The following is a 27,428-nucleotide window of genomic DNA, read 5'->3' on the forward strand; positions in this document are numbered from 1 at the left end:
AGTTGGGAATAAAGACTAGTCTGGATAATTTGACCAGAGGAAGCAAGCCTTGAATTTGGTATGATGGAAGTAATGAGCACATGGATTGCTAGAGGAACAGGGTGATCATTCTACGGCCAGTAAAAGATAGAAAAGAAGGAGATATTCAAAGACAGGGTAACACAAACCAGCAAGTCAACTGCAGGGAATGGCAGGCAAATTGGCTCACCTCTGGAAAAGGACGAGAGTTAGGAGGTGTAATTGAAGTCACACAGGCCGGCTAAGAGCATTCAAAGTCAAGTTAAACTTTAAGTAAATAATAATGCTTAAGCAATATATTTACTGAAGCTCCACCCCCCTATGAAAGTGTTTGTTTTCCTAACCTTAACAAAAAGCAAAGCAAAACTATGCAATATGAGAATCTAAACTCAGGAGATAGGATCATTGGAGGTCCAACGATCAGACTGCGATACAATAGCAATCATTTGTGGTGTCTTTTTTTTTTACTCATAAAAGTTGGGTTGTCTAAGACCCATGTACTTCCTCAGCCCTGTGCTGATCTGGTCCCTAATTCACTTAGATATTTCTTCTACAACAGCCATTTTATTTCATATTAAATCCAGCAGCAAATAAAAAGGCCTTGGGTGCATATATGTGTGGGTCATGGGTGGGGAGACAGGCAGAAAATAAAAGAGAAAACAGGGGGTTGGTTTCAAACAGTGAGTTTAGGAACGCTTAACGTGAGTACTTAATGAAGATGTTTCTAAACTTGGAGAAAGAAGCTAAAGTAGCCCTGCTCCCAGGCCAAGGGCACTAAGGCAGAAGAAATGTACAAAGTGAAATGAGCGTAAGGTCTCTAAATTAACCTATATTGCTGAACCACATCCTCCTTTAAATTCAATTTGTTAGAGAAAAGGATGTCAAGGAAACGGGTCAGGGGAGAAAATGGCAGTGCAGGAACAAATCCTTAATGTGGATTAAGGTGGAGATCCTTCTTGTCTCAGGAGGCCTGGTGATGACTTATTGACCAGTCTGGCCTTGATAATCCTTCAGGGTTAAAACAGGAGCATAGCAACTCCACAATGCTTGTTCTCTGTGCCTTCACATAAGTCACTGCCCTTAAACAGCGAGGAGAAGAGTACTTCTGGGTCCACAACATATCTGTGAAAGTTACTGGCCACCAGCAGCTGCAGCTGTTAAAAGTAAATTAATTAATTAATAATAAAAGAGAGAGAAGATGAGGAGGAAGCACATAAAGACATTGCTTTCAATGTGCTTATTGATTCTGAATGAGGTATCCTGAAATCCATATTTTCCAAATGTGCTGCACATTGAGGGTTTTTTTTTTAATTAATCAAAGTTTTTTAAAAATTTACTTTTATTGATTTCAGAGAGGAAGGGAGAGGAAGCGAGAGAGAAACATCAATGATGAAGAGAGAATCATTGGTGGGTTGCTTTCTGCACCCCCCCTACTGGGGATTGAGCCTACAACCCAGGCATGTGCCCTGTCCAGGAATCGAACCCTGACCTCCTGGTTCATAGGTTGATGCTCAACCACTGAGCCACACCAGCTGGGCCAGTTTCCTTTATTAAGGTTATTTTTTAAATCTTTATTGTTGAGAGTATTACAGTTGTTCTCCTTTTTTCCCCCCATTTCCTCCCTCCACCCAGTTCCTGCCCCACCCCAAGCCTTCACCATCCTATTGTCTATGTCTATAAGTAATACATATCTATAATAGTAGAAGTATAATATGCTAATTAGATCAAACATCCTTCTGGACATCCTTCTGGACAACCTTTCGGACCAAGCCGCAGTGGGGGCTGAGGCAGAGGCAGGCGGCCACCACGGCAGGCGGGGGCCAAGCCCCTTGCACAAATTTCGTGCACCGGGCCTCTAGTATACATATAAGTTCTTTGGTTAATCTCTCCCCCCTCATCCTCCTTTACCTCTGAGATTTGTCAATCTGTTCCATGTTTCCATGCCTCTGGTTCTATTTTATTCATCAGTTTATTTTGTTCATTAGATTCTACATATAAGCGAGATCATATGATATTTGTCTTTTTCTGACTGGCTTATTTCACTTAACATAATAATCTCCAGATCCCTCCATGCTGTCTCAAAGGGAAATAAGTTCTTTTTATAGCTGCATAGTATTCCATTGTATAAATGTACCACAACTATTTTATCCATTCATCTACTGAGGGACACTTGGGCTGTTTCCAGATCTGAACTATTATAAATAATGCTGCTATGAACATAGGGATGCATATATTTTTCTGACTGGTATTTCTGACAGGTTTCTTAGGATATATTCCTAGAAGTGAGATCACAGGGTCAAATGGGAGTTCCATTTTTAATTTTTTGAAGAAACTTCACACTGTTTTCCACAGTGGCTGCAATATGTTTCTTTTTCTATCCCTTCCTCTCTCTCCAAAAAGTTAATAAAAAAACATCCTCAGGTGAGGATTTTAAAAAATAAATAAATAACATAAATAAATAAAAATGGGCAAAGAACCTGAATAGACATTTTTCCAAAGATGCATACAAATGGCCAAGAGGTACATAAAAAGGTGCTCAACATCGTTTAATCATCGCAGAAATGAAAATTAAAACTGCAATGAGATACCACTTAATACTTGTTAAAATGTCCGTTACCCAAAAGGAAAGAGAAATACTGATGAGGATGCCAAGAAAAGAGAACCCTTTGTGCACTGCTGGTGGGAATGTAAACTGGTGCAGTTACTGTAGAAAACAGTATAGAGATTCCTCAAGAAATTAAAAATAGGACTATCATATGATCCAGCAATCTCACTTCTGGATATATAGCCAAAGAAAATGAAATCATTAATCAGTATTCCCACATTTGCTATTGTATTACTCACAATAGCCAGGGTATGCAAACTACCTAAGTGTCCATCTATGGACGAATGAATCAAAAATGTGATATATATATACTAATATATACATACATATATATATAGTTGAAATACAAATACATAATACAATAATCTATAATAATAAACACGTAATAAGCTAATTAGACCAGATATCCTTCTGGACAACCTTCTGGATGAAGCCGGGGCTGTGAGAGAAGCCCGGGTCCCGGATGCTGGAGGGAAGCCGGTGCCAGCAGCCGGGGGAAGGAAGGCCTACTCTCGCACGAATTTCGTGCATCGGGCCTCTAGTTAACTAATAAATAATAAATAATTAACTGTTTTGTGTACTGATAACTATAAACTGACTTTTGCCCACCCTGTGTGTGTATGTGTGTATGCGTGTGTGTATCCCAATGTCCCAATGGAATAATATTCAGCCTTATAAAAGAAGGCAATTTTGACATTTGTGACAATATAGATGAAACGAGGGGACATTATGCTAAGTGACATAAGCCAGACAGAGAAAGACAAACACTGCATGGTATCTTTTATATGTGTACTCTAACAACAACAACAAACTTGATCTCAGAGAAAAGGAGAGAAGAATGGTGGTTGTCAGTAGCATGGAGGATGGGGGAAGAGGGAAAGGGTGGTGAAAGGGTATGAATTTTTAGTTATAAGATGAATAAGGTCTGAGGCTATAATGTACAACATGGTAACTGTATATAATAATACTGTATTGTATAATTGAAATTTTCTAAAAGAACAGAACTTAAGCGTTCTCATCAAAAGAAATCAAAAGGTAAATATGTGAGATGATGGATGTGTTAATTCACTCGAAGGTGAGAATCCTTTCATAATGTATGTGCTCATCAAATCATTACATGCACACTTTAAATGTATTACAATTTTATTTGTTTATTATACCGCAATAAAGCTGAAAAAATTTAATGCATTTAAGAAAAAAGTGGCTTAGTGACAAAAAAAAAATCGAAGGAAAACCTAACTAAGGATACAGCTGCATTCAGTCCTGGCCCAGAAGCTCAGCCAACATGAAAGGAGAACCATGTTGAAAGAACCATAGGAAAATGCAGCTCAGCCCTGATCGCTTCTAAACTTAGGGCACAATGTGGCCTGAAGCCATATAACCACTCTCCTGTCCATCTCTGTGCACCAATACATTTCTCTTTTGTTCTGCTTAAACCAGTGTAGGAAGTAGGTAGGAGGGAAAGGGGTTAGGAGGGAAACATTGAAAAAATGTTCACTGACCTTCTTAGGCATCACTTTTCCATGTGGAACACAAAGTAGAGTAATTTTGACAAATAGAAATATGCTTGACTCTAATATTTTAAAAATTAACGAGATTAAAAAGGAAGGTTAATGAATCAGAAAAGCCTTTGACAATCAATGGTGGTGAGCTCAGAGGACCCTCATGGGATACTCCCAGTGTGTCTTTCTAGGTACAAAACTGGTCCACATGGGCAGGAGAGTCTGCATGTGTATCTACTTGTATATGACTATATAGTGGGTTGGTTTTTTTTTATTTTCAGTCGTTTTGCAAGATCACTTTTCTGTCACTACTGCTGAGTTTACATCCTGAATGTTTCTTTCTCCCGCTGGGACAACAAGCAAACCCCCAGGAGAAGATGCCTGAGAAGGGCTAGGAGAGCGGGCAGCAGGAGTGGGGGATGATTTGCTTAGTAAGGGTAATTATGCCACTCGGCGGCAAAGTCCCCATTTAAAGAAAGAAAAAAGATCATACTGTTTGTAGGCATAAAAGAAAACTGCAAACAGAAACACATCTCCAACCTGCTCGAGCCGCTGCCATTTTCTTGTTTCGCAGTTTGTTCTCCAGAGCTTGCTACACAAAGGAAATGGTGGAAGAAAAACATGAAATTTGCGGGTGTTTTCCACTACTTCCGTAAAGGCAAAGGCGATGATTCTGTGAAATACATTGTAACCTACCTGTTTCATCTTCTTTTGTAGATCCAGGTTGGCTTGCTTCTGGCCCTTTGCGGTAGCATTCAGATAATAGATGGTCAAACTATATTTTTAAAAAAGATAACATGTATGGCATTTTTTTCCGTTTCTCAATATTCCTCTTAAATTTACAGTCAGTCATAGAATGTTGGCACTGGAGTAGACTTTAAGGTATTTTCTACTCTAAACCTCTTATTTTGTAGATAAAAGACTGGGTGAGCCCTAGCCCCTTTGGCTGAGTGGATAGAGTGTCAGCCTTGGGACTGAAGGGTCATGGGTTCAATTCCAGTCAAGAGCATGTATCTTGGTGTCATCAATGTTTCTCTCTCTCTGTATCTCTCCCTCCCTTCCACTCTCTAAATATCAATGGAAAAATATCTTCGGGCAAGGATTAACAACAACAACAACAACAAAGACTGGGTGAGGTACAGAGAGGTTAAAGAAATGCACTCAGTTACATGGGGACTGGGAAGGAGTGCACCTGGGAAGTTGACCCTCAAGTCCTGTTCTCCACAGCCAGGGGCTCTGCTCACTGTGTCTCACTACCTAATTTTAGCCTCTTTTTGGAAATGTATTAACATCAGTTTAAATTATAATTGAAAGTAACATTTTAAATGGACGTCAACGGCCTCCAAGACAATGGACTATCTACTGATGCTTAGGGAATGTGTCAAATAAAAAGGAAACTGACTTTTTGCCTTAAATGCCTTCCTTTGGCTTTTATAACTAAGAATATAATCCTCATAGGCATAGTTAACTAACATGATTTTTTTTCCATAGAATGTATTGTTTGCATTTCTCCCTCCTTCGAAAAGAAGATGCTTTATAAAGGAATATTCTTGCCTTTAAAGTGACATTTATGTTTCTAGAAAGAGCAAATTCCAGCCAAACATTGCAGCAAAAATCAATATGCTCATCTTTACTTAAAGCAAAACAAATAAATAAAAAGAAAGAAACAATGCAATAAAAACAAGTAACTGGCATTTCTCTTTGTTGCAAATAACTGGATACTGAACACATTTCCTCTGCTCACCAATGTGCCAGATTATACCCTTTGTGAGCCATCTGGTGCTGGCAACACAATTAATGATATGGTTTAGCTGAGTTTGTTTACCTCTTATGTGAGTGGCAGGAGTTTGAATGAAATTACATACATGAAAGCATTAGGTACAGTGTCTGGCATAAAGTAGGTGCTCAACAAGTGTGTGTGTGTGTCGGGGGGTGGGGGGGGGTGCGTGAGTATGTGTGTTGTCTATAATAGTAAAAGCGTAATATGCAAATAGAATGAATGGCCAATAGTGGAACAACCATCCAGACGCCCTTCTGGACGACCTTCTGGATGACCTTCTGGATGAAGCCGAAGCTTCGAGGGCCAAGGTAGCCGGGGCTGCAAAGGCCTACTCTTGCATGAATTTTGTGCATTGGGCCTCTAGTAGTAGTATAAAGCTTTTCTTAGAATAGCACCCAGAGTAGGAGGGGAAACTCAGAGACTTCACAAGGCATTTGCAGTTCTGGATTTCTCTGTTTACTCTCCACTTTTTTCCCCATCTTGTGATGTACCTTAAATGTGTATTCTTTATAAATCCTTTTCTAGTCTCCAAAGGAATAAAATTTCCTGCAGAGAACTAATCTAAACTCTACTCAGTTACCCAAAACCACCTAAGATGATTTAATATGACCCACTGGGGAAATTCAAAATGCTTGTAACATTCTCTAATTAAAGGTAATAAAAAGCCAAGCCAATTGTTTGTACCCCATAAAGTGGAACAAGAGACCTCAGGATTTGAAAAATAAAATCACCAACAAAACTGAAATTTGGCTTTTAAATGAGAACCTGAGAACTGAAATTAACCTTGCAGTCTCTCTGTTTGACCTTCTTCTATCCTGCCTGCTTTCCTCTAGACCAGCGGTTCTCAACCTGTGGGTCGCGACCCCTTTGGGGGTCGAATGACCCTTTCACAGGGGTCGCCTAAGACCATTGGAAAACACATATATAATTACATATTGTTTTTGTGATTAATCACTATGCTTTAATTATGTTCAATTTGTAACAATGAAATTGGGGGTCACCACAACATGAGGAACTGTATTAAAGGGTCATGGCATTAGGAAGGTTGAGAACCACTGCTCTAGACCTAGTCACACTAAAATAGGTGGGCAAATGGTGGCCTCCAGGGCAAATCTGATTCTTGGCCTGTGTCATATGGCCCATGAGCTAAGAATGGTTTTTGTAAGAATTTATATAATATCCTCAATTTTACTTCTTGGTCCACAAAGCCTAAAATATCTACTCTCCAGCCCTTTAGGGACAAATCTGCTCACCCTGGGAATAGAGTATCCCTGACAAGTGGCTTCCAGTCCTCCTGAACATGCCCATTCATCCTAAACTCAGTGCTTGGTACTTATGAGTGGGGGGAATAAGAGGTGGGAAATAGACATGGGTTTGAATCCACTTATTAGCCATTAGATTTGGGGGAGATCTTCATGTGCTATTGATAATACGATCCGTGATCGATAATAATTCTTGTACAAATTAAATGAGTTAATATGTGGGTAAGCACCTGTAGCAAAGGCCGTTTTAGCTCCTCTTCCACACCCCAAGACAGTTTATTAAAGACTTAGTTAGTGGCACTGAAACAATATTGCTCCTTTGCTTAAAAATAAATCCATCAACTAGTTAAGAATATAGTCATAAATCTGACATTGTGTGTGTGTGTGTGTGTGTGTGTGTGTGGTTAAATGAAATCTCATTTATACCATCAAAGGGCTTTGACTTTTAAAAGCTGCAGGATACATAACATGTTCTCAGAAGCCGCTCTGTTGTGAAAACATGGAGCAGGAAAACTCGCTTCAAGGCCATCTGGGGACACACGCTGCCTCCAGCTTGTCATTTTCCAACACATCTGCCCCAGAGGTTTACTATCAGGTCCTAAACGCCACCCCATGACCCAGGTTCTAGTGTATAATAGGAATCTGTCTGATAAGAATAAAAAAATATCTAAGCTATAGTATCCCCTTCCTTTCTTAAAAATTAGAATGGGATTTTGCAGAAAAGTTTCAGGTATCCAATTGAAATGAAACAAGTTGAGCCCAATTTCGTTTAACTGAAATATTAGTCTCTAAAAAAATAGTCATCTCTTTTCCTGTTTAGTTATCCCCACAGGCTAGCACCTCTCACTCAAAGAAGGCGTCATGGTGTGAAGGGGTGAATGTTGGATTTACGGTCCAAGTCCTACGATTAGTATTTTGCTCTGGTCTCATCTAGGGAAAATCACTTCCCCCTCTAAGTCAGTTTCTTAATTTATACAATTGAAGAACATAGCACCTGCCTTCGCTGATGTGGCCCATGACCATGACCATCACTAAGACGATGGGAACAAGGTGCGTCAGACCCAGCTCATTTACCTCAAACCATTGGGACGTGTCTCACTAAGATTTCCTACTTTTCCTTTTATTGAAACAAATCTAACCCGTATGTCAGTTTTGTTTCCAGTGTCCCTGAGGATGATTTCATACGTGCCCTCCTTGACTGAGAGCAGTGGCAGTTCCAAACGTTCTATTAGGAAGGTCTTGGGGAATAACGGTAGCTCTTCCATAGCAAGCATATATTTTTACTTAGAATCTAAGTTTATCTGTGGTGGCCAAGAGTCAGAAGCCAGTGAAAGGAATATGGAAACAAAATATCCCTCTCAAGTTCTCTTCTAAGTATCACCTCTGACTTTAAAGGGACCGACTGGGTGACCTACCCAAGACCCTCTGGTCCTCTGGTTCTATTACTATGGACACACAGTTACTGATGGCTTCCTAGGTACCAGGACACGGTGATTTTTTAAGACCCCATAAGCCCTGATCCCTGAAATATATTCCCAAGGGGAATATTAGCTTAGAGACTCATCACTTCTGTGTGTTCACAGCCATCTGCTTTATGGAACAAGGGTGGGGGGAGGGAAGCTCAATGTGCTGATTAGATCTAGCATTTAGCCTTTATGTTTCCCTTGCTTTTAGCTGTTTATCGATAATTATTTTGGTTACTTGGGAACAAATCTTATAATCCTAGGCAGGCAAAGGCAGATGCAGATGGCTGTGTATTATGTCCAAGAGGATCTGAATATGGCTCATAAACGTTAGCCTCTCACGACCATGTGAATCAGCACTGAATCTGGTTAGGCTGTAGCACAACCCTTGGAGAGAGGGAGAGAGCAGAGAAAGCTGAAACTGAAAGGAAGCCAGGAAGCACATGACAAAGGCTCTTTCCATGAGGAGAGGGAGCACTTACACCATAACCAAAACCACAGCAATGACCAGTCCCGGGTTAGAAAGCTGTCGCAAGATCTTCGCCATCCAGCTCGGGAAATCATGCTCCAGTGTTTCGCCGATGACTTCGAACATCCTATTTTTGCCACTGGAGAAAAAAAAAGGAGATAAGTTTATTTAAAACATATGGGAACCATGGTTACAGAAAAAAAGAAGAAAACTAGAAATCTTTCGCAAACACGGCCTACATACTCTTTAAGGTTAGGAATCTGATGTTTTGCTATAACTCCTGATACTTTGACCTCATATTGTCAACATATGGAGAAGATGTGATCAATTTGATCCCAACATAAACACATAATCAAAGCCTGTAGGAAATTCACCACAGAATCAGGAGACAAATTTTAAAAGCTGTATGTCTAAGATTTTGATTGAAATGTGTTTTATAAATAGCTTATCAGTCTACCCCCTCAGCCAGCTTTCCTTGTAAAAGAACACTCTCTTTGGGCTGAATAAACAGTGCACTCAGTTTTTTAATTTGCTGTGGAGATGAGCATAAGGAATAGCTTAATGGAATCAAATCTAAAAATAACCCAATACATCTTTCCATGCAATAGCTTCTATCTCATTTTCCACCAAACCTCCTTCATGAGAGCTATTAATAGGTAACCACACTGAGTGATGAGTCCTTTCTCTCTCTGTATTTCTTCTGGACAGGTCTTAAAAAGTACCAACCCAGTTCCACTGCCAAGCACATAAAATGGGAAGAGAAGGAAAAATGAGCTTTAAAAGCAAAGGTCCTAAATGGGCTGGTTCTCAACCCATTAAAATGAGACCAAAACCCTATAAACCAGAAAAAATGAGAACAGATGTCTGTCTTAACTTAGTACGTAATATTAAAATTATAAAGTAATATCCATCCTGCTAACTTATTTTTGGTTATGCATATTGATTTTACTATGAAAAGATGTAATTTTCAGAAAAGATCCTAGGTGTTTTTAGCACCGTGTTTTATGTATCCTCAGAATAATGGTTGGTATAACACAATATAATATTTTGGCTTCACTATTTTTTTATCTTTAAACATTCTCAATTACTAAAAGAACATGACTCACAAGGTGCAGATCAATTTCTTTCTCCTGATCTAATAATATTTTCCAACAGCCTGAGAATGACTCCAATTATGTTCTCAGGTTTGGCTGGACTACTGAGGTATAAATTTTGCTTCACAAATTATAGAGCTCCACACTAACTACAAAAGCCTAAGGTACATAAAGGAGAATGAAGCTTATAGACAAGTTAAGATGATAACAACTTATTCCACTAAAGTTTATTATCTTCAAATATCTGTATCCCAGCCATAGAGAATACAGCCGCTGTAAAAAGGTAAGCAAGGGGGAGAGAAGATAAGACAATCTACTCTCCCTTCTCCAGCTTGTCTGGCTGTGCTAATGAATGTGGTTAGAATGGAAAGCAGGGATTGGAATCATACAAAATATTCCATACCTACAAAGGTCTGCTTTGCATCCTAGTGTGTCCCAAGTGCAAAGTTATTGGCAACTCTGGGGATTCACGGATAACTTTTCTAGGTCAGGTCTCTTACTAAGAATAGAGATCTATTAATTTTATACCAACTAGAGAAGCATATATAAATTCTTGGCAATCCTTTTTTCTGACAGGTAAGCCAACATATGTCACTTCACAATATTCCCAGAAATCCTTTCCAGTCTGCTGTGACCATAAAGTCAAGTGAAATGCTAGCGCACTTACCCTATAGTTTTCCCATGAACATAGCTCCATCTGCCCTACATCGGTACAGTCTAAGAGCACACCTGTCTTTCCAGCCAGACTGAAAGCTCTGCAGAATGAAAATCTATGCCCACGTTAATCCTACTTCTGGCTTCGTGTTTAGTGCACAATTCATTAATTCAAGCTATTAGCTAACACTCTACTGTGTTATGGACTCAGAAAGATGAAAACATTCCCCCTTCTGGGAGTCAGCTACACTATTAAGAAAAAGAGGCACACAGAATAGTAGGATTGCAAATGGGTGATGTAATAGTAGTGTCACAATACAATATAAACCTAAACATATTGTATGATCTCACTTATTTTTTAAAATCTGCATTAAAAGAAAAACAGAATACAAAATACCAAAGTTGGTATGTCAGGACTTTGTGGGTTATGGATAGTTTTGTATTTTGGGTTGGGTTTTTTTTTTCATGTGAAAATGTTTCTACAATTTCCAGGTTTTTTAGTACAAACACATATCACCTTTGCAGTAAGATGAAAATATATAAATACATAATTGCCATAATGTTTGCAGGGAGGGATATGAGAACTTAGAGAAGTAGAAATTTTTCAAGATTATTAATGAGGGGGCTGGAGGAGAAATATCAAGTGTCAGGAAATATGGTGGAGCAATTAGAAGGTTCTTCATCCGAACACCAAAGAAATAGTTTTTAAATTATTGAACTGTTTAAGGTAAATCCACTTAATAGTCTATTGGAATGATTTTTCTGGGAAATTCACCCTCCCTATCCAGGTCTTGTGAAACCAAAACAAGCTAAACTATCTCATCAAATGGCTTTGCAGAATGGATCTTCTCAGGTATTGTAGCCACCATACCTGAAAATATACCTGCATCTAGGAGCAACTAGATGGTGTCTCCATTAGCTTACTTCAAATGCATATTTGCCAACTGGCTGCCAGCCCAGGAACCAGGAAGCGTCAGACACCCTTTACTCAACAGGCTGGGCAAATCGCCTCAAACTCAGGGTCCCTAAGGATGGTAAGTCATGAGGCTCCTTCATTTTCACCTAATTTCTAAGGCTGAACAACCCTTTTAAACTTTTAAGTCCGAACAAATGTTTCAAAGTATATATTCTTTTTCCCCCAAGTGAGAAAACTGGCAGGAAAAATAGACTCTCTAAATAGGATAGAGATAACCCCTTCCCAATACTCTGTTGAAAATATTTAAATTTTCTTGATCTCAAAGTAGTGATATATATTTAGTAATTTTGCCCAAGTTTTCCAATTAGAAAATACTTGTTCAAAATCATATATTATGCCTTAAACACAGACTGATTTTTTTTTCATTACAACCATAGTAACTCATGATATAAAGAGAGGCAGAGGAGTTAGAGCTCAAAAATATAAAACTGTCCAGTCACTCTAGGTGTCTAGTGCAATGATATTTTTAATATGAATGTGCCTGGATAACCACCACCCGGCTATGTGTTGACAGTGTGGGGTTTCCCTTATAGACAGTTAAGTTCCTTTGATATGCTTTCCTAAGGATCAATGTCCAATTAAAAAGTTAAAAGCACACCTAAAACTTATCCTGAATATTTAGTTGTCGGGTAATTTGCAGTTAACAAATATTTGTATGGCTTACCTCTTGAACTTTGTACTCTGAATTTTATCCAGGATTTATTGAGACCAATCTCTCCTTCAAGACTGCAATTTCATATTTAGTCTCCAGATGTCACTCTCTGCATTATTTATTTCAGCCCACTGGGGGGGGGGAGGGGGGGGGAGTGACCAGGACTTGTCAACATCAGCTTCCTGAATTGACAGACCTCCAGCTGTTTTTGCCCAATCCACTGGCTTAACATTTTCTTTCTTTCTTTTCCAGTAAAGCAATAATAACTCAAACTATTATTAGAGTGAAATGCCTCCTTTATACTTAAGCAGATGGGCAACAAAGCCTTTGACTTTAATTTAGTAACTTGGGTTTGACGGCATGACAGGGAAATTATATGTGGCCATTATGGCATCACGGTTGACATTCACATGGCTTTTCACATTCATATTTTCTTCACAGAAAAGGAGGAACAGCTCAAATGTATGCTGCCCGGTGACTCAACATGCAGATCTCTGGGGGGGATTTGTGGGAGATGTATCCCTTTATGGGATGAAGTCCAATTTTCCAGATCCTGGGAACTTTGCTGTCTTGATAAGTGTTTAGAGAGCAAAGGATGTTAGAAAACTGTAGAAGGTACATTTCCAAATTGGATGAAAAAGCCTTCTTGACTCTTTATTACTACTCAAGTGATTTATCCTTGTTATTTAGGGAGAATGTATGTGAGCAACAGCTTTAATATTTTACTGGCATGTAGCATGGATTATAAATTGTAAGACCTTCTTTATGTTATTATCTGACTAGAGGCCCGGTGCACGAAATTCGTGCACTGGGGGTGGGGATCCCTCAGCCCAGCCTGCGCCCTCTTGCAGTCTGGGACCCCTCGCTTTTTACTGCCCTCCTGCAGCGGTGGCAGGAAAGGCTCCTGCCACCGCCGCTGCACTCACCAGCCATGAGCCTGGCTTCTGGCTGAGCGATGCTCCCCCTGTGGGAGTGCACTGGCACCAGGGGGCAGCTCCTGTGTTGAGCACCTGCCCCCTGGTGGTCAGTGCACATCATAGCAATCTATTGTTCCATTGTTCCACCATTCAGTCGATTTGCATATTACACTTTTATTATATAGGATAATGATTCCATCTCATAGGTGGCATGTGCGTAGTCTGCTATATTTATTTATGTTATATTTTATTTTTTCAATGTGGTGGTTGACATGAGACATAGCAATAGCTTCAATTGTCTGGATGTGAAGGCACAGCATCAGGAAAACCTTCACCTATAGACTAGCTCTTTGCTATCTCCTTGTATGGAAATAGCTCAGATTGATTGTCCCTATTTTACCCAGGCAGAGCCTGGAGCAGTTAAATCATTTTCCCTTCTATGATTCCCACATGAGAAAATAGATGGACCTTGCCTAAGAATCTCCATGACACAGAATGAGCCAGAATACCCAAAGGATCTCATTGCCACATACCAAAATGCCATCATTTGAAAACAACTAAAATAACTCGTACAATGATTGACCGTTCCTATCCCCAAGCCTGAAAGAAAACTATGCCCAAATGGAATTTCAAAGACAAGCACCTGAAGGGGCCACAGTCAAAAGATGGCGGGAGGGAGACGATCATGTAGAGGACAGGCATGGTGGACAGGAAGAGGATGAGCAAGAGCATGCCCAGGTAGAAATTATTCGATCTGGAAGCTTTGAAGACTCTGGCCTCAGGGACGTTGCAACACATCACGGCCCAGCCCTGGAAGTACATGGATGTGTGGAGCCGAAGGATATTGATGCCTGGGAGGCTGGGAGCAAAGAAAGAGCCCATCCTAGAAAGGAAAACAGAACTTGGGTCAATTCAGGTCTTCCCTCCGGAACAAGGCCACACAGCACCTGTTTGTGTCACATCATGCTTACTTGCCAAAGGCAGAAAATGCCACTCTCAACCACACAAGCCCTTTGTATAAATAATGCATTTCCATCTTTTACACACATTTTACCATCTCCCCCATTATTATAGGTATTGTATACATACTTCCTTCATAGAAACTATATAGATTACTAATCATATCTACTATTAGTAAGTTTAAATTACAACAGAGTAAGTATATATATGTATGACATTAGTTTTCTTTCTGTCTCCTACTTCTAAAAAAAACTTCATTTCCGTTAATATGCATATAATTAATTGACATAGCCAAAAAATGAACTTTTTAATAACTGACTCTTAAAAAAGCACTCATTCAACTCAAATAAACTGCACATTTGGATTAAGTATTTTTGTCGTGGCTAATAAATTCTCATTTAATGAAAGAGAAATTATTAAATCATGTAGGCAAGGAAATACTAGTGCTGGGAACCTTCTGATGTTAGCCATGGATGAGAAGATGTAGGTTATTTGACTGTGTACACAAAATATAAGCATATCACATGGCCTCTTTGCAAATCAGGTGTGCCTTTCAGTGGTGCTCCATTGTGCTGATCCCCCAGCTTTTCTGGAACCAAGAATGGGATAAAAAGTGCTTGAGGGTGTGTGGGGGGTTATGTGTGTGTGTGCGTACATCTCCACTGAATAGTTTTATTTGAGCTGATGGGAACGATGTATTTGTGTCTAATATGCTATGTTTTGTTGATATCCCATAGCAAAGCTTTATGTGTTTTTGAGATGAAATTCAACACATCTCAGTTTACTTTATCTGTCTACATTTTTACATTAGCTTGTCCTGGAAATCACTGCTTTGTATATAAGATATTTTAGAAGTATTTTAAACAAAAACTAATTAGGAAACTTCTCTAAGGTCATTCTTACTTTATGATATCATTGGTTATTGCAACGAAATAAATTTTAATCTTATTTGATGAGAAAATTCATTAGCACCATAAAACCATGTTAATAGAAATTAGCTCAAAACCAAAAAGAGGTTTTAGATGTTACTTATTTTAGAAGTTTAAACAGAGTCCTATTTTTAAAACTGTCCAAACTATAATAAAAACCTGAACATTTCAGGTTAGGATTATCATTTTAATCCATTCAATGTAAATTTGGTATATTATTTGGGGATTGGAACTGAGTTAGATGAAGAAATTAGTTTCTGCTATAACTGAACTTATGAAACCCAACATTAAACAATTTCATTGAAAAGTGGAATCTTGACACAATTCATATTGTCTTGCTAGGATTCCACACAACAGATCTGAATGATATTTTAACATCCTGCATTGAATTGACAAGAGACTTTGTAGGAAGTTAAACTAATTTTTTTAAATGGTACAGACTTTGGGTGATAATGACACGTCCAGGTAGGTTCATCAGTTGTAACAAATGTACCACTCAGGTGTGGATTCGATAATGGGGGAGGCTGTGCATGTGTAAGGGCAAGGGGGATATAAGGACTTTGCACTTTCTATTCACTTTTGCTGTGAATCTAAAATGTCTCTAAAGTATAAACTCCATTAATTTTTTAAAAAAGAGAAAATAAACTTTGGAAAAGCATAGTGTACCTTGGTTACAGATTAGCAAGAAAGAACCTAGAACCACAAAAGCATGAACAAGTGAATGAGTACAGGTCTTCCAAAGCACTAGATAATATTCCCAAATGCTAATATTCATAATGTCATGTGGTTTTGGATGATGCTCTAGCCCAGAGATTTTCAACCAGTGTCCTGCAAGAGTTTTTAAAACATGCAATACCTGACTAGTTAGTTAAGGCCTCTGACCTCTTTTCCCTTAGATTGTCAAATAAAAAAAAAATATGACAACAGCCAACACAACAATAGCCATCTAGTGTGAATTGATCAAAATATACCATTTGTTGTTGTTAGATTGGCAATATATATATATATATGACATGTATTTTGGTGTGCTGCAGAATTTTAGTAATATTTATGTGTGCCATGAGATGAAAAAGGTTGAAAATCACTAATCTAACCCTTCTAAAAGTCAGGGTTGGCTATGTGATTTTTTTCTGGTTAATAAAATAGGAATAAAACAGATGTGTCTCACCAGTCAGAGAAAGATAAATAGCACATGATGTCACTCATTTGTGGAATATAATGAACATAAACTGATGAACAAAAACAGATCCAGACACAGAGAAGCATCAATCAGACCATCAAACCTCTCAGGAAAGGTAGGGGAGGATGGGGGTAGGGAGAGAGATCAACCAAAGGACTTGTATGCATGCATATAAGCCCAACCAATGGACACAGACAGCAGGGGCATGAGGGCATGAGTGGGGGGCAGGGGGCAATGGGTGGGATAAGAAAAAAAGAGAAGGAAAAAAAAAGAGGTGTCTCACTGCTGGGTGAAAACACTAACAGCCCTGTGTGTTTTTCGCTCTCTTCACTACTCTGACCAGCCATTCCAGGTGGGTCCTCATGATGCCTGCGTAGGACTCCAAGAAAGGGGAAGTTACAGAGTGGAACCCTTGGTCAGCCCACATCAGACTTATAGAGTCTAATTTTTTGGGTCTATGTTTCATTGCTGATCAACCTAGTCTCTCCTTAGGTACAATTTTGTATGTAATTCAAGAACAAGACTTGTCTAAAGTCACATATATTTGCATATATACATGCATCATTTTTTTAATTTGAATTCTTTATTGTTTAAAAGTATTACATAAGTCTCCTTTTTCCCCCATCGACCTCTCCCTGGCTGCTCCCACCCCCCCAGCACATGCCCTCACCTCTCTACTGTCTGTGTCCATTGGTTATGCTCATAAGCATGCATACAAGTCCTTTGGTTGATCTCTTACTCCCCCCCCCCACATGCATCATTTGTCTCTATGCATATATATGTACACACTTATTATATGAATGTACATCTATAGACAAATAAATTTAAAATTTTCCAAATGAATATCACATAGGCCTTTTGAACAAATGACACAGAGCCATAACCTAGAAAAACAGGTCCTGGCACACTGATATCAGAACCTTAATGCTCACTCTGTCATTGTTCATGACTCACCACTAATCAGCTTGGCTCACTAAGTCCCTTACCCAGACTTGATCCCATCATCTGTCAAGCAAAGATCACAGTAATACCTTAGCCTAATAAAATGCTTTTTTTCCAAGAAGATCAAAGTAGATGAAAGCTTCTTTTATTTAGCTCTTCTTATTACTCCAGTGACATGGTATATGTCAGGCAAATTATTCACGTGTGATCAACTGAGAAAATGAGGTAGTGAAAGATGAAAGATTGGCAGGAGGGTATACCATAAGGCAATGTTGGAGCAATGTCCAAACCTATCTTCTCTCTCACTGTGTGTTCTTTGCTACCTCTATATCCTGCTACAATACAGATAACTTGTGCTTTTGTCACTTAAAAAAATGTGATTACAAAAGCCTATGCTGCCTATTTCAAAAATAATGAGGAATCTCAGACATAAAGGGGGTGGTGTGGGAGGAGATTAACCAAAGAACTTATATGCATATTTGCATAACCCATGGACACAGACAATAGTGCTATGAATATCTGGGGGGTGAGGCGGGAAGGGGGAAGTCAGTGAGGGGAATAAAGGGGACATCTGTAATACTTTCAATAATAAAGATAAATTTACAAAATAAATGTGTAATATAAAGATTTACTGATCATTTCAGTCAATTCATAACAAACGGACTTTTATCTATAAATGGTTGACTTTAATAACATCAGAGTAAGTAATGTCCACTATTTAGAAACTCCTAAAGCGCCTGACATATACCATGTCACAAACGAAAGAAATTAGATTCAAAATCCCCATGCTCTCTTGATTGTTTCTGTAACAAGTGGTCAAACCCAGTTATCAGATCCTAATGCCTCATGAAATAGATTACCATGAGTGAGTGCCCTTTTGCAAGAGAGCCTGTGAAAGGTAGGCTGCACACTCCACACACCTCCCTCACCAACTTCCTGGGAGTTAGAAAAAGAGAATTTGTACAAAGGGTTGACCTGAAGGTGAGTAACAGTTCTTTTGCTTCTGGAACTCTGGTGTGTGGCTATCTTTGTCTACTCAAAAAGCACATTCACTTTCTAAAGTCCTCCTCAGACTCATCAGAAGCAAGGCTTGCTCAACAGCTCAAGGATGAATACATAGAAAGCAAAAGTGCAATGATATTGCAGAGATTTTGATAATGGATCTACCCATGAGAGAACAAGGTTTTTTGATATTTCAGAATGTTAATATGAACAATAGCAATATATAGAAACAGTTGTGAAATTGCAAGTGAAAACAATCAGGCAGCCATTACAACAGCTTTTCTAATAATGAAAAGGAATTTCTAGGCAAATGTGTTGTCTAAATTCTGAAAGAATAAGAAAGAGACATGCAGCACATGTGTGTACAAATGGCACCCCCCAGGCCTGAGGGATTTATGGCACTCTGCAAGAGCCAGGGAGTTTTTTTGTTTTGTTTTTTTTAATATATTTTATTGATTTCTTACAGAGAGGAAGGGAGAGAAATAGAGAGTCAGAAACATCAATGAGAGAGAAACATCGACCAGCTGCCTCCTGCACACCCCCTACTGGGGATGTGCCTGCAACCAAGGTACATGCCCTTGACCGGAATCGAACCTGGGACCTTTCAGTCTGCAGGCTGATGCTCTATCCACTGAGCCAAACCAGTCGGGGCAAGAGCCAGGGAGTTTTAAAACTGATATAACACAGTGCTTCCTCATTCCTGCAGTAGCAATGTTGCAGCCCTCAATCAGCCACATTAGGCTTATAGACAACAGAATCCTCTCCAGGAAAGGAGAGATCCAGGACCCACAGAGGCTGTTACCTTGACTCTCTGTTAGTCATACGTTGGACCACCTTGACTTTCCTCTGCGTGGAGAATAAAGGATGCATTTCACTCCTTGGACGCATAAGCCATAACTTGCGAATTTAACCAAAAAGTACATTTAAAATACACCTGATAATAGAGAACATAATCTTTTCTTTGCAGTGATTGATCTAATGAGGCCCAGGAATTTGACAGGCCCCATGGCAGCACGAATGGGTCTTTGGCTATGGTCTTTATATTACTAAAGTAAAACAATTTTAACATTTGCACGAGGTCCAGTCTCACAAAGGTTTAATAATTCAGGCCAGCCATGGTTGAAAGATTTGAGTAACATAAGATGCTTGTGCAAAAACTGAGCTAGTCATTAGTAGTTGTACATAGGACAATGGTGTGATCAGTGGCACAATATTATAGTAGACACGTATCAACGGGATAAAGAAGCTCAATTGTAACTGCTTGTGGGTTGGCGTGCTCTTAGTTGAGTGACAGATTTACAAGACACATGGTCCCCAGATGAATTGGATGCTGTGATTCAATTTTTAAACTAAAAAATGGCTTTGACTATATCAATTCATCTTAACCTGTCAAGGTTTTCCGAGAGAATGCTTTCATTTGATAAAAGATATGACAATCCTTTGTACATCAAAAGGAATAATTCTGATGTGCAAATGGCCCTGTGAAACAAGTTCCAAAATAACGATCATATTTTTAACTTGACCTTCCTAAAACATGTGTTTTTATCTCTATACATTATTGGATTTGGTAAGATACTATTTTTTTTTGTAAGATACTATTTTTAACAGTAGCTATAAGTTGTATTTTAAATGTATTCAATAGTGATGACAAGATAAAATCAGTTTCTCAGAAAGATCTCACAATTTATCCCATTCTTAACATGTAGTAATGTGATCATTAATGTTTCATTGTTAGATCCTAGTGTCACAGGACAGAAAATATAAAACGCTTTCCAATAATCTACCAACTAGAACACAGGTGCCCATCACTTGATGAAGGAGTGCTGGGAAAAACAGGCAGATGCATTTGAAGACCAAAACTAAAGATTTGAAGAAGAAAAAAGTAAACTATTCACAGCCACCCATTCTACAAACGCAGATGTTGACTTAGACACAGATTGTGATCTCCTTTGGCACCGGGCCACAGTGTTTTATGCAATATTGATCTTGGAGGCTTTTCAAAAAGTGCTAGATTACCCAGCAGCTGGCCTACCAGATCATGCCTTGGTTGAAGATCAGAGCAAGGACGTTGCCACTGATGTCAAATTCAGTATATGAAGGCTAGAAGAGACACAGACATTCACTGGATTAGTATCTCATGGGGTGAATATTGAAAGGCAAGTGGTTTATACTTCTACATAGGTATGGCTAAGCTCTCAACTATTTTCTTACAGCAACAATAGCGGGATGATCAATATGACAAATAATTAGCAATAAGTTAAGCAATAAAGCACCCTTTTAACATTGTAAAACTCATTTTAAAATGCTGTCATGCAGTGCTGTGAAAGCGTGGTGAGATAGGCTTTCATACACCACTGGGGAGAGTAAATATTGGAGCAGCCTTTTAGAAAAACAATTTGAGGATACATATTTAAAGCTTTAAACACCTCACTCTTGTTAAGTCTACTTCTCGGAATTTGTCTTAAAGCTATCTTAAGTGTTGAAAAATGTAAACAAGCAGAGATGAAGCCATCTAAATGTCTGATATTGGTTCAGTAACTAAAGTTTATCTATAAGATGACATATATCACAGCTAATTACATCATGTTGGAAGAGTATTTGCATACACAAGAGAAAACTATATTTTAACATTAAATGAAAAATATACAAAATTATACATTCATTATTTTATGAACTCTTTATGAAACTATGTGTAAAGAAAAGACTTGGAAGTATTCAACAAAATTAATAGTTATTTCATGTGGGGATGGGTTATAGCTTTTATTTTCTTCAAGTTTTGTATCTTGTAAAATATTTTTCAATAAAAATATGTGAATTTCTTTTACAATAAAATAATTATAAAGAAACACAACAAAAGTTAAAGAATTTATTGAACTGGATGTCCAGTGTTTGTCTCTGGGATGATACGACCCTGCATAGGGTGGCAGGACCAGGCAGTTCTTTGTGCAGAGGTGCCACTGATAGGAACTGAGGTAGGTATCTTCCTAGGGTGGCCCATCCAAAGGCTTCCTGGTGACATATTAGGCATTCTATAAGGAAAGCTTCTACCAATGGGATTAATGCTAATTAGCAAAGGTAATAAAGTTTGCTTCTATTTAATTTTTAAAAATACATATTTATTGATTTCAGAAAGGGAGAGAGAGATAGAAATATCAATATATGCCCCCACATTGGGTACCAAGCCCACAACCCAGGCATGTGCCCTGACCGTGAATCAAACTGTGACCTCCTGATTCATAGGTTGATGGTCAACCACTGAGCCATGACAGCAGGACTACCTCTATTTAATTTAAAATAGAGAATAGTCAGGAAGGAGACTGAGGAATGGGTTACAAGAGCAAAAGAGAACAGGAAAAATATAGGAAGTGAAAGGGCCAAGAGACCATGAGTGTGGTAGGTCCCTATCACCGCCCCAGATGTTGACATCTGCACATGTAACTTCAGGCCATTTATATCCTTATAATAACTCCCTCCCCAATACACACACACAAACATACACACATGACCTGAAAGTGTCTCTGTTATTCCCAAACCCAAGAACCCAAACATATATTTGTAAGAAGGTAGATTTGCTAAAGAATTCTTGAATTCTTTGCTAAATGCTTTGCTAAAGACTTCTTGAATCTAGGTCAACTTTATCACATTCCCAAAGGCAGTGGTACTCTCCTAGTCAACTGAAAGATACAAGCAATGTGCCTTGTTAATAGATTCAGGGGATAAACAGCAAATGGCATAACAAGAATGATTAAATAACAAGGTAAAATGATACAGAATGAAACAATAGATAGCACTATTATACTAGGCAGAACAAAGATGACCTGGATGATTTCAGCACAAATTCACTCAAGATATTGCAAAATTATATACAGAGTGTTTGTTAATTATCTAGATCTATAACATTTATAAGGTGCTACAAAAGAGACTTTGTTGACAATCTTTGGTATAAAATCAACAATGAAAAAAAAAAACGTGGCCCTCATGGAGAAAAAAAATGCTTCCAATCATGAGAAACATCAATTCTGAGTATTTCTCCTTCCCTAGGAGAACTTTGCTCGGGATCATATATTCTCCTCTCCTGGAGCCCTGAGAGATCACATAACACATTTGACAAACGCTCAGCTGGGTGGCCTATGACATCTGTAGACTTAGTGCAGCTCTGTTCTGTGTCAGTTCCAAAATCAAACCTTCAAAGTTGGCCTCTTAGAATAGTGTCATGATTTAGCCCAATAAACCACAGACAGTGAAAAATGCAACCTTTCAGAACTGCATTCCCTTTAGTCTCACAAGCACTCAAACCGCTTAAAGGTCATTTGAGATAAGATATTTTTACCAGGTGACTAGAAAAACTCAAAGGACACACAGAGTACCTGTATGCAGCAAGGACAGCTGGAGGAATAGAAGCTTTGATGCATAAATTGACAAAGGGTATAGAGCAGTCCTACCAACCCAGGTGGCTTGGTGATACAGATACTTGACAGGCATGCAGACCTGAGAGTAAGACTCTGCCCAACCATTTCCTAGTTGGGTGAACTGAGCTGGTCACTAATCTCTTCTGGCTTCGGTTTCCTCATAGATAAATTTATGAAACAAATTAGATTAGGCACACTATGGTCCATGAGCCATATCTGGAGGATGGGGGAAGAGGCTTAAAATCTGAAGCTCCTAATCATGGCTTGGACTTTCCGATGACCAGACCACATCCTGAAGCTTTCCAAGTCCACCAAGACTTACTTCATGAGAACAAAAAATGTTCCTATCACCCAAGAAATTTCAAGGAATTTAGGAGCTCTGTGTCAGGTACCAGAGTCAAAGATATTCCTAGCACTTTTATTGTTTATGAAATTACAAATATATTAGGAGTTATGTGCCAGGAGCTTGGAATGAAGACCAAAATAAGCATTTCTCATTATATCACACCTGCAGAAGCAAAAACACTACCCAGCCATTTCTAGAGAAAGTTTGCTAACTTCTAAACTAAATAATTTCTAAAATCCCTATCTAATTTAAAATATGTAGTCGGTTGAACATTAGACCCAATTATTAAAGAATTGCTTTTCTGTAAATAGCTTAGAAATTAATTTCATTCTGTAGACATTAAGCTCAGAAACTTCCACTCTAAAGATAAAACAAATGCGAGAAGGCAACCCTACACGTATAGACACACACACACACACACACACACACACACACACACACATATACACATACATAAAATTTAATGCTCATTCTTTTACAGGTGGATTTTTTAAACATATAAGATTATATTACAGTTTAAATTTTAAATCAATATTTTAATAACGTCAGTGTAAATCAATTTGCAATGTGTTTAATTGCCTCTAAAATCTAAAAAGTTTAAAGGTAAATGAAGCTTGAGGAATAAAAAGGTTTTCTTGAAATCTGAGTTAATGAATGTTTCAAATGGGATACGAATAATAAACTCACTAATAAGATTTTTAAGGGTCAGCAACCAAGGAGCCCATTTGGTTTTGGGCTAAGGTCCATAATAGTCAAGGGATTAACAATTACCTTGTTTTATATTGGGATCTTTGTTTGTGATGGGCTAGTCAGTCATCTACACAGAGGGAAGACGTATGATGCTCATTGGACTAAAGAGCCTGGGAAAACCCACTCTCTCTGCAAGTTTAGCTACCTGGGGCAGATCGATCCACCTCTGAATATTGTGAAGTGTAATTCAGGATCTCAGATAGAATTCTGTTATTGCTATGACCTGCCTGACTTTCTTCTCTCAAATCTCATTTCCCATGGTTGGAACCACTCCTTTTAGAACTGCAGGCTGGCCTGCCTGTGTCTCTAAGGCAATGCTTCTCAAGTGTGGTCCCCAGACCAGCAAGCAGCTTTACCTGGGAGCTTGAGAGTAAATTCTCAGGCCCAACCCAGATCTCCTGAATCAGAAATCCTATCCTGCCTTTACGGGATTCTAATGTACCCTCATAGATGAGAACCACTGACTGAGGACAAATCCTAGCCTCATCTACTAGGACAACTCAACGCCTTGAGGTTAGCACTTCAATCCTAGTTGCCTGTAGACAGATACTGTCCAGTATTCAAGTGGAGCTTCAAATCCAGCCTGTGCTGTCCCTTTTCCCATGTTCTCACCCCTTCATGGGATACCCATGACTTCTTACTGATTCTTTTCATGCCATCTTCCTGGATGGCTAAATAATATCTCTTATCAGCTAGAGAACATCAGTTTATCATCTAATTCTATATCCAAACCTCTTCTGCTAACTTTATTCTACTGCAAGTGACCTGTCTAAGCCTGGGAGTACCTTAAATTGCATATGCCATGAATTAGTCATCATGTGGCAGATTCCCTTAAATGTCTAAGGTTATGAATTACAGTGAAAACCAACATGATGGAAATCTAGTTGATGGCTTTGAAGTTGATCAGACATGGGTTCTAGAGCATACCTATTAGTTCCACCCCTGATCAGCTTAATGTATAATGAAGGTATATTCATATATAGAATATCACACAACTATTTAAAAACTATGTCATAAAAGAAGAGTTAACAGCATAGGAAAATGGTCACTGTTAGGTGAAAAAAGCAGGCAACTAGTCATTAAATATATGTTTTAATAAAAATGTATTTTATACATTTGAATAATATATAAAATACATTTACATATATACATTTTAAATATGTTTATAAAAATCTATAATGAATCTACAGTATTCCTTTATTAACATAAAACTAAATGTTAATACTATGTGATTCAAATAATCCAAATAAGCAATGCCATAGTGGTGAGATTACCTGTGATTTTTATTTTCATATTTAACTCAGAGTGGATTTTACAGATTTTCTGTTCTCTGCCTGCACTGCCCATGTTTTCCAGCTGCTGGACAAGGTATAATGTCCCTCACTGAGAATGCTTCCTTCCATCTCAAGCCTTTGAAATTCTGATCATCCTTTAAGACTTGGCTCAAATGCCTCCTCCTCTGCAATGTCTGCATTTCTATTGACCTCTCCCCTTCCCCTCTGGAAGTCCAACCACAGTAGATTTCTCCCATGGCATTTGCATTTTCTGCTAGGCACTGACAATGGAAGCTTGCAAGATTAAAGAGTAGTAAAGAATGTAAGAAACTGGCGAATGAATAAAACTGAAGAGGGCAGTGGTTATTCAGCTCCAGCCAATTTCTCTGGAGTGGGAATATGAGTCTAAAGTTTCCAGTCCTTCAACTACATTAGCAAAGCAATAAATTCATATTTTTAAAATGTAAATCTTCCAGTTCTAACATGTTAGCTCATTAAAAACAAACAAATCACTCTGTGAACCAAAGGAAAAAACCATCTGTAAGTTGAATCTAGCTTGCAAACCCAAGTGTGCAACCTCTCCTAAGACTTACATCTTTTCTATTTCTGTATCCCTTTATCACCCAGCACCAGAGTTTGCCCATAATGTTTCGTGCCTAGTAGGCGTTCAATTTGTGTAAGCTGTTCACTTGGTGGATCAATGATAATCAAATCCATATCAGAGATCCATCATCCAACTTCAATGCTTGAAAAATTGTTTTAATGTTGAGCTTCTCTCTGAAGCACTCTCCAAAGGTAACATGGAAGAAAATTCTTTCTCTATGACCTAAGACAGAAACTTGTTTTTTTCTGTACTTTGTACTAATTCAAGAGCACTGTCAGCACTCAATGGATAATAAATCAATCATTTAATTACAGCATTTATGCATCCAGGTCATGTTGTATTGACTTCATATTTAAAGCAAAATTTTCTAGCACTTAAGAAGAAAGTGCTAAAAAGCAAGCATAAGCTAAGCAATAGTCTAACAAAAAAAGGGCAATTTTTATGTCTGCATCAGAAGAGCTGAATCAGGCAAGGAAAACAGAAATGAAACCAAGCCAGCTGAATACCTCATAGCAGGGAACGGGAAAGCAATGCAACAGCATCCTGGATCTATAGCATTACCTCACTATCGTTCACCAAAGAGCATTACCTAACTGCTTTTGGCTCGTCTGAGAGCCACTTTCAGTGAGAGTGATAGAGATGACCTAAGAGAAGGTCATGATTTCAAAGTCAGATAGCCAGGCCGAGAAGCTAGCCCGGAGTTCTGAATGTAGGACTTGTCCTGAGACTCGGGGCATGAGACAGAAGGGAGATCCGCAGTAAAGGATATCACTTCACTAGTGAGAAGAGAAACATCATGGGCTCAAAAACATTAAGCCAGAGCTGATTCCATGCCTGGAAGCAAACAGAAATCTGTCAATAGATGCATGGTGTTGCCTTGATGATGTTAGAATGAGGAGGTTCAACACTGAACCAGCAGTCAACACCTAATGCTTGCCATGTGACAGGCATACTAGTAGTTCTAAGCATAGAGGTCAAGGCCTCTGTGTCATAGAGCTTTCATTCTAACAGAGGGAGACACATCATAAGCACTTTTAAAAAGGGAAATGTCACGTGGTTATACGTCACATGAAGAAAATAAAACAGTGTGCTGAGAGTGTCTGGTAGGCTACATTAGAATGGGCGGCCAGAGAAGAGCTTTAAAGAGGTGATATAATCTGAGTCTTTAATGACAAAAAAAAATGAGCCATGCCAAATTCTGGGAATGTGCATCCCTGGAGGGAGGAACAGCTAGTGACAATGAAAGGACCATCTTGTATTGGAGCATAAGAAAGAATCCCAAGTTTGTGGACTTTCCAATGAAAGAGCAAAAGCAGTAAGAGGTGAGCTCAGAGAAAAAGAAAAGAAACAGATCATATAAGGAATTAACAGGACTAAACATGGATTTGGAATTCCTTCTAACTAAGCTACTGGAGGATTTTAAGCAAATGAGTACAACCAACCCCCAGGTCATATTTCCCAAGATGACTGTTTCATTTGCAAAAGAGGGACGGTGGGCCGCTGGAGTGTCTTAGACCACAGAGTAGTGATATGTGCTTGCTGCCGCCTTCGAACTTTGTGTGGTGATCCGGGGTTGAGCGTAGACAGTGAGCTGGTGATGAAGTCAAAGAAACCTGACTTCCATGACAACAGCATGGAAG

At 38.7% G+C, this 27,428-nt stretch overlaps 1 protein-coding gene across 1 annotated transcript in view; it reads right to left on the bottom strand.

Annotated features, from left to right (window-relative positions):
- Positions 1–474: 474 nt before the first annotated feature.
- Positions 475–27,428, bottom strand: part of TMC1 (transmembrane channel like 1) — a 122,412-nt gene continuing 95,458 nt past the window's right edge. Inside the window, exons 15-20 of the mRNA XM_036329113.1 lie at positions 20,438–20,505; positions 14,036–14,275; positions 9,113–9,238; positions 4,822–4,900; positions 4,666–4,717; positions 475–1,172 (exon numbers count right to left, since the gene is read on the bottom strand). Of these exons, the coding sequence (XP_036185006.1) occupies positions 1,150–1,172; positions 4,666–4,717; positions 4,822–4,900; positions 9,113–9,238; positions 14,036–14,275; positions 20,438–20,505 (588 nt within the window). The 3' untranslated portion in view covers positions 475–1,149. The remainder of the gene's footprint in view (positions 1,173–4,665; positions 4,718–4,821; positions 4,901–9,112; positions 9,239–14,035; positions 14,276–20,437; positions 20,506–27,428) is intronic.

This window comes from Myotis myotis, unplaced genomic scaffold (assembly GCF_014108235.1).
Source record: "Myotis myotis isolate mMyoMyo1 unplaced genomic scaffold, mMyoMyo1.p scaffold_m19_p_12, whole genome shotgun sequence".
Taxonomy (NCBI): domain Eukaryota; kingdom Metazoa; phylum Chordata; class Mammalia; order Chiroptera; family Vespertilionidae; genus Myotis; species Myotis myotis.